Source organism: Seriola lalandi, unplaced genomic scaffold (genome assembly GCF_002814215.2).
Source record: "Seriola lalandi dorsalis isolate HSWRI2012SDOR001 ecotype SW California unplaced genomic scaffold, Sedor1 jcf7180002054952, whole genome shotgun sequence".
In the NCBI taxonomy this organism is placed as follows: domain Eukaryota; kingdom Metazoa; phylum Chordata; class Actinopteri; order Carangiformes; family Carangidae; genus Seriola; species Seriola lalandi.
Genome location: NW_019525503.1, coordinates 275,952 through 284,940, shown reverse-complemented (window position 1 = coordinate 284,940; position 8,989 = coordinate 275,952). Strand labels below are relative to the sequence as shown.

At 39.0% G+C, this 8,989-nt stretch overlaps 1 protein-coding gene across 1 annotated transcript in view; it reads left to right on the top strand.

Moving 5' to 3' along the window:
- LOC111645457 (protein kinase C epsilon type-like) overlaps positions 1-8,989 on the top strand; it is a 64,711-nt gene that overhangs the window by 27,002 nt on the left and 28,720 nt on the right. Inside the window, exons 2-3 of the mRNA XM_023394673.2 lie at positions 1,299-1,362; positions 8,816-8,987. Of these exons, the coding sequence (XP_023250441.1) occupies positions 1,299-1,362; positions 8,816-8,987 (236 nt within the window). The remainder of the gene's footprint in view (positions 1-1,298; positions 1,363-8,815; positions 8,988-8,989) is intronic.

Below are 8,989 nucleotides of genomic sequence, written 5' to 3'. Positions count from 1 at the left end.
TCATTTTCACATTGGAACGAGCCAACAAACTTTCTCTGTCCTCCCCCTCATCCGTCTCTCTCTGCTTTCCATCTCCTACTGTATACTTCACTGAACCCACGCCTGTTCGCCTTCACTTGGTGTGTGTGTGTGTGTGTGTGTGTGTGTGTGTGTGTGTGTGTGTGTGTGTAAAGGGGGGATTATGGAAACTGTGGGTGGTACTAGCTCGGTGAGACCCTGGCCGATGCCCACCCGCTTTCATGAGATGATCTGGAGATGAGCATCAGACCTTCTCCTCTCTCTCACACACACACACACACACACACACACAAACACACATACACACACACACACACACACACACACACACACACACTTTGCTGTATACTTTCAAACATGTGCAGACACAGCAGTTGTCTTCACTCCTCAGCGCTTCTCCCTGACCTAAACACATTCAGACTTCAGTGTGTGTGTGTGTGTGTGTGTGTGTGTGTGTGTGTGTGTGTGTGTGAGGCGTATATACATCTATGATGTGTGGGTGTGTGACAGGATATGTGTCAACCTCTAGTTTGCTGTAAGTCACACACCACAGGGTGTTTTTTTTTTTTCCCTCGAACTTTCTCTCTTCTACATCGTCGCTGTCGCAAGTCAGACTGTGAAATTTTGGCCAAACAGGAAGTTGTGATCTCGCAGTTTCCCACAGGTTGGCCGCTTGTGCTGTACATTCTGACACTGACATATAATATAAGCATACAATGGAAAACCACATGTAAGATAATCACAAGCTATGGAAGCAAATCAGTGTCAAAACAATTTGAATTATATCAGAAACTGATGAAATGTAATCACTTCTGAAAACTGGATTTCAAGTGATTTTTAACTTTTTTATAATTTAAATACAACTGTATTTACTGCACGGAAACATTGTGCAATTTCACAAAAACTTTTATTTCTATTTATTTTGGGTTTCTCAGATTCCCATCCTTCAGAAACTGTATTCAGATGACTTTATTTCAGGAAGCTCAGCTCAGATCGTCATCACTGATTATCGTCCAGAAAGACACTCCTCATAACTTCAGAACTTGCCTGAAAATCTTTGCACTTTTCTTCAGTATCAAAGTGAAACAGTGATAGTTTCATCCACAGGTACATTACAAATAGCAGCTGCTGATAGCGACACCTACAGAGATCAGTTATAACCAGTTAAACTCATCTGACTCTTAACTATCTCTACTTGTCTCTTTTTCTCTCTCCCTCCTTCCCCTCATCCCTCGTCACTCTCTTTCTGTCCTCCCTCATCTTCATTCATCCGTCTGCAGATTGACCTGGAGCCGGAGGGGAAGGTGTATGTTGTTATTGACCTGTTAGGATCTTCCAGTGAAGGTAAGAGCTGCTGCCTAATCATCACAGAAGCTTTCTGTCTGATCTCCTCATCCTCTTTCCTCTTTTTTTAATGTGTCCTATTGTGTCAGTTTATTTCTCTGGATCATCTGCTGATGAGGACGTTTGAGAGGCAGCAGGTTTTAATTTTTGTCTTGAGTCATTGTGGCCGTTGCAGTTAATGCTACCGACTGAGTTCCTCTTATTCTTACACCAGATGTTGCTCCATTCAGACATTTAAAACCCACAACTTCCATGTGAATTCATCAGGAAGTTGTTGGTTTTGTATGGTTGTGTGCAGGTCTTGAAAAGTCACAGGAAGTTGGATTAAGCGCCCTAAAGATAAATGTAGAAGATATTAAAAAGTCTTTTTCCATTATGACCATGAATAAAAGGTTTTATAATCAGTCCCTCCAGAAAGTCGTGATGTTGCCATGGCGATAATTAACGCAGATTCAACCAATCCCTGTGAATTCTGTGCGACATTTTTTTATCCAATCACCCCAGCTTTGTACGTCACCAAACTCACTTCCTGGTTTGTGGTTTTGAAGCGTGTTGTGAAGCTGCAGACGTGCGTGACATGAACGTCTAACATTTACCGACGAAAATGACGATTGTTAATTAATTATACAAAAAAGACGGCGACAATTTTTCCCACAGTTTCATCGCAACAAAATAAAATAATCCCACTCATTCTGGTATTTTAGCTGCAGCAATCCCCAAAAAAAGCTGCGAGATCCTGGAGGGAGCGGACGTTGCATTATTTAAACTTGTGCAGAAATCCTGCAAAAGCTTTTATAAACTTGGAGGATTGGATCATTATTACATCATACCAATGACCAGGTAAAGGTAGCATACTGGGCAAAGAATAAAAGAAATACAAGTCAGGAAAAAAATCATAAATTCTATAAAGATAATTGATCCATTATAGTATCTTGTAGAAGAAAAAAGACACTTTATTTAATGTGATTTTATTTGAAGATCTAAATGAGGGTGGCCTTTTATTGCTCAGTGTAATAATATGATATCTGTCTTTGTCAGGTGACACAGTTTTCCCTCCAGGGGGTAAATATGCACTTCACTTAAAAACACATGTCGACTCTCTATCAAATAAAGAGGCTGTGTGAATCCGACATGTCTGAACAGGCTGGAGGAGACGCCCTCAGCTCCTGCTGTAAAGATGAAAGAATCTGAACCCACTGAGTCGTAAACATCCATCTGGTTCAGCGAAAAGAGAAAATAGAATAAATAATAAATAGAATAATAAAAGCATTTAGCAAGTAAATGATATGAACATACATGAGACGGGGGTACAAACCAGTTTTAATGAGTCTGTGCTGTTTCTTCAGGCAATTAGCAATAATTAGCTTCATACACCAAGTTAATGTGCTGTTGAGTCTTTACTGGGAATTTACAGGAAAGAAAGATGATTTATATATTTTAAAAAAAACAAGAGAGCAAAGAAAAATCACATCTCGAACTGTTTGATTTATTTGCATTAATCTGTAATTATTATTATTATTATTATTATTATTTATTTTAAGTACAAAGTATGAAACCAATGTTGATTGAGTAATAACACAAATATGTCAAATCAAAAAGACATGTCTGAATTTACATACTATATCAGCTACACACAGCTGTTTTCTGTCTGAGGCTGATGTCCCTTTGATGTGCCGTGTGTGTGTGTGTGTGTGTGTGTGTGTGTGTGTCTAAAGTGTGTGTGGTTTCTCAGTAAAAGTTTGTGTTGAGTAACACTTCCCTGCAGCGTCTCCATCTCTCTTTCATTGCAGTTTTCTATCTTTCAAAAAAAGACTTAATCTTTCTCGCTTTAGATTTATCTGTGTGTGTGTGTGTGTGTGTGTGTGTGTGTGTGTGTGTGTGTGTGTGTGTGTGTGTGTGTCACAGTTTGAGTAAGTGAAGTCTTGAGTCAATCTATCAGTGTGTGTAATCAACACCGTTACATCAGGAAATAGAAACGTTTCCTGTGCGTTTGTGTCCAGTACAGTAATGATGTCATGCAGTAAGTAAGATAATAATAATAATAATAATAAAATAATAATAAACCTTTCATAAACACCAAAGTGAAACAACACGAGGATAAAATCAAATGAAGAACAAACAAAAGAAGCAGAAAATACTTAGAAGAAATCTGCTGAGAACAAAAGAATATGTGAAAGAGAGATAAAACAAGGAAGGAGGATTTAATAAAAGGTATAAAGGAGGAGAATAAAAGATCTGTGACGCTTCACTCTGCGATCAGCTCATTGTTTATAGTGCGAGACGTCGTCTTCTCCGACAGGAAGTGGCTTTATACTCACTGTGAATCACTGAGGACGAGAAGGACGCACAGCGATGAACTGATCAGATACGGTCCATCTGTATTACTAATATCGGTACCACTTTACTTTACAACAAGACTCCGCTTATAAAGATTCATGACTGGTTTGTAACTAGTTTATCAGCTTATAAATCATTTATAAGTTTTTATAACACATTAGATAAAAAGGGCAACAGTGCTGTTCAGCCTCAGATCTTTGTTTTCTCCATCATCCAGCATTTGCACCTGCTGCTTCTTCACATATTTGTTCAGTTACTAATAATAATAATGATAATAGTAATAATACATTTGATTTATAGGCACTCAAGGACACCTTACAACTCACAGTAAAATCCAAACCTGATTATAAAGCATTTATAAGCCTAATATCTGCCCACTGAGCACATGTTGAATCTGTAAAGTGATATAACCGTTTGTTGTTTGTTTCTTAAACACTTGCAACAAGATTGTAACTCTGGCGAGTAATAAAATGTATAATAAGATTGTTTTATTAACTGTAATTGTAAAAATGCAACTTTATAAAGCTTCTAAAACAGAAGTTTGTGCTGTTTTATGGCCAAACAGAATCAGGACACACTAACCAGATTATCCATGTAGGACAGAGTGGCTCTTCTTTAGTCTGTCATTTTCTGTGTTTTAAACCTCAGCTCCTTTTTAACCTTTAACATTCGACAAGTTTGGTTTTTCAATCATTTATATTCCTCAAACTAAAGTATCACACAAAGTGTCATTTTGGGGACAGTCCCAAAAACCCATATGTCGTCGTTAAGGGAACTGTGGTTCGAGTTCAGGGGAAGATAAAGTGTTGAAACTGGGACGTCGAGTCAGTTCAGCGTGAACACATCCAGTGTTATAAAACAAACCAGAGAGACCAGAGAGATCACCTGTCACACACTTCCAAGGAACAGAGCGAGAGAGAGAGAGAGAGAGAGAGAGAGAGAGAGAGGTGTTTATGCAGGAGGATTTGGCAGACGTATCAACAGACTCTCTCTCTCTCTCTCTCTCTCTCTTTTTCTGTTAGTTACTCAGCATTTACATTCACCCTCCGCGGCTGCTCCTGGCGTTAATGCACTATATTTTAATCTGTACTTTATTGAGTATTGTTTCTTTTGGAAACGTTTGACTTTTACTCCACTAGACAAATGTTTGACTCCTCTACATTTCAAGTACAAGTACAAGTACAAGTACAAGTACTCTTTACTTGGAAGCAGAGCGACGTTAGATAAAGATGAGGCAGAAGTCCATGTTTGAAATTTTAGAAATAAAGAAAGATTCGTTTAGTTTTAAATGTTTGCTGTGTTTCCCACGACCAAACTTCATCACGACTGTGGCTCCTTTAGTAGAATCAGTTGTGTTTTTACGGACATTTACACGATCGTGATCCATGAATCTCATTCCACAATCACCTGAAGTTCCTGGACTCTCTCTGACGTAGAAGCCGTAGATGAAATCCAAACAGTATTTAAAGGAGCAAACAGACACGTCACCAGCAGGTGTCTTTGTAACAGCTGCACAAATCAGCGACGTTGACGTTACCGACGGATTCGCATCGCGTTACCTAGCAACGCTGTTTTGCGTGCTATGTCGCTAGTTAGCTTGAAATTCCCTCCTATTTTCACCTCGTCATAGATCGTCATAAAGTTGCCTGGACTTCGACTGTTTCTGTTTATTAAATTTCTTTTATTTTTTTTATAGTTTTATAGCACATATGCTGCTATTTTGTAAGATTTTCTAAATATATATTGTATATATTATATTATTATCTATTATTTATCTTTCTAAATATTTTTCTATAGTATGTTTTTTGTATTTTTTAAATATTTCTTTCCCCAGTGTGGGACTAATAAAGGAATATCTTATCTTATCTTATGATATAGATGCCTGAACTGTAATGGTTTTGTTTTTATTGCATAATTTTTTCCTCATTATTTGACGTTCTAATAAAGAAGAATCACGTAATTCTTCATCGTTTGTGAGAAATACGTCAGTTGAAAAGTAGATTTTGCTTTAAACACAATTAGATTTCTTTTGTTGCTCAGGAAATATGTCCGAACTTTTAACAAGATTATGAAACGTGATTTTGATACGGAAGAACAAAACTCTGAATCATTCAACCCAACCAGACGTCAGGGACTGTCCCACCTTTTCTCAGGATATTAATCCACCGCTTCGGCCGTGACAACAACAACTTTGACCAGAAATGTTTGTGTTATATTGTGTGTGTGTGTGTGTGTGTGTGTGTGTGTGTGTGTGTGTGTGTGTGCACCGGATTATGTGTTAGAGAGACATGACAGAATGGAAGAAGAGAAAGACAGAGAGGGAGTTAACCGGAGGTCGAGAGAGGGGGAGGGGGGGGGTGATAAATTGATTAGTAAAGTGGAGTGTTCTCTAATGGACCAGTTACATCATCGACAGAGCGAGTGATGAGAGAGAGAGAGAGAGGGAGAGAGGGAGAGAGAGACAGAGAGAGAGAGAGAGAGGGAGAGAGAGACAGAGAAGGAGACAGAGAGAGAGAGAGAGTGAGAGAGGTGTCATCAGGACAAAGAATTTCTGCAGGAAATGTCACTTTTCTTTTTCTCTTTTATAAATATATTGAATTATTTTTCTATCTGTGACTCTGCTGCGTTCTCCATCTGCACCTTCAATGCACTATATGTATATATCACTTTGTGTGTGTGTGTGTGTGTGTGTGTGTGTGTGTGTGTGTGTGTGTGTGAGCAGCTGAAATTGCAGTCATTACTTAAATGTGTTTGTATAGCAGAGAACACATGGATGAACTGTTAGGCCTGAGAGCTGCAATCAACCTATTAAGCTTTAATACACACACACACACACACACACACACACACACACACACACACACACACAAAGCCCTGCTGTCACCAGGACAGGATGATAAGCTGCTGCCTGTTGCTAAAAGCAGGTGAAATGTCTCTGTTATCAGCTGCGAGAGTTTTTATCTCTGATCATCATGAAGCTTTGTTAAAAACATTTGTAGTTCTTCACAGTTAATGTATTAAACTCTGTGTCTCAAACTTACAAATAAAAATAAAACATGAACAAATAAATTCTTTCATATTCTCGAATATGTCGTTGAAGGACGAAGCAAAGTGCAGCGTCTGTGGAGCGTAGAGACGAATTAACAGTGTAGAAGAATGAAAACATCCTGATAATTAACAGTTGCTATTTGCATTATTAGCACTAGCTTAGCATTAGCATTAAAGCAAAAACTGAAACACTGAGACAGAAACACTGAGACACATCTTCAGTCAAACCAACTGTAACATAACTATTAGCTTCAGTGCTAATCTACAGTTTTTAGCATGCTAACTCTAAACAAAGAAGAAGAATTAAACGCTACAGCGTCATACCAGCTAACGAGGTTAGCACAGCTCTGGCGCCTTGTTTCTCCCAGCAGTGCAAAAGATTTAGAAAAGTTGTATCTGAGGACAAAATAGAACTATTTTCAAATGAGCTGAATTATGTTTATTTATAATAAAATCTGAAATATTAAAGTCAACAAAATAGTGAATAAAATGTTCACAGTTAAATGTAAATTTGCATCACTTTAGTGTCATGGAGGGTGATAAACATCGCAGCCTCTCGAGAGCTGAAGTCTTGTTCTAGGTTCTAGGTTCCAGGTTTCAGTCGCTGTAGTTTGTTACAGCTCGAACGTCGAGCCGTTTAAAGTCTTCAACTTTTGTGGTCGTGATGACATCACGGAGGAGCAACACGTCCATCACAGACCCCTCCCCACCCACCCACCCCTGAACCCTTCACGGTGGAAAACACCAAGTCTAACACTGTTGCTAGGCAGCAGTCATCAGTTGCTAGGCGATGGCGTACAGCGTTGCAAAGACTGAGGACAGGCAGGACAGGACGGAGAGCAAGGAATGCACAAAAAGTCCAAAAGACTTCACAGATGTGGAGCTAAAAGTGTCAACATCTGGAGGGAAGACACATCAGAAACCACCACTGAGTTCAGACTGACGTGAGACTGAAGACACGTGATGTTTGAAGATGATCCGTCATGTGATGAGGAACCTGCGATGCTCAGGTCTGCAGGCGGAGGATGGCAAACATGGCCGCCACAGTGACGGACCTGATGTCCACTCAGGGTCAGTTATGTCCAAAGTGAAAGTAATATATTCATAGATACACACATATCCATATATAAAATGTATGTATAATAAAAAAGTATAAAAGTCTCTTTATCGTTGATATGGTTGAGTTATTGTTAAAGGTTTGCATCTCTAAATCACAACCTTAAAACCTGCAACAGCTTTTTTTATTTCTATTTATTTTGACACTAAAAACAATATAAAGAAATATCACTCAATGGGATCAACACACGCTAAAGAACGTTAAAAGGAAATATGTCTTTTTGTAATTTGGATGAACTGATCCTTTAATATTTTCTTCAACAATATTTCAGAAAATTTGCTTTTAACGAAAGCAACAAATCACAGTCAAAGTCTCTAATGTTTAATTCTTTTTTTTCAATGAACAAACTATTAGTCATTTAATTGTTTTACTTATTTTCAAATGAAAATATATAAAAAATACAAACACTGAATAATTCTTCTTCTAAACTCAATATCTTCAGAACATCACCTTTGGTCTCTGGGAGTTTTTCTCATTTAAATTCACAATATTTTGACATTTTATTGGCAAAACAGTTAAATTGATTAATCAATAATGAAAATAATCTTTAGTTGCTGCCCTGCATTCATCCGTCCTGTCTGTCCTCTCCTCATTTATATCACTGTGATCATAATTAACACGGTGTCAGACAGTAATTGAAACCCACCGAGAGAACCGTCTGTAATTACACGGAGAGAGAAGAAGCCGCCGCTGCGACCGACCGCGTGAAAAACAAAACACCACCAATGTGTTCAGGAGCAAACGCTTCATCACTCATCTGTCAGACGCACGCTGTCGCCGCCATCTAGTGGCCACGTGGCGTAAGTGCAGCTTTTCTGCAGGTGTCTGTGGGTTCAAGCCTTTTCAGTGCAGCTCATGAACAGAAACTTTTTAGTTTTATTTTATGGGATTATTTCAGATCCTCTGTCACACTAATGTGTATATTTTGTGTGTGTGTGTGTGTGTGTGCAGTTGCAGCGGACTCCTCCGAGAATGAGGAGCGTGTGTTTCGGCAGCGGATGCGTCCCAGGAAGCGTCAGGGCGCCGTCCGCCGCAGGGTCCACCAGGTCAACGGACATAAGTTCATGGCCACCTACCTGAGACAGCCCACGTACTGCTCCCACTGCAGGGACTTCATCTGGTGAG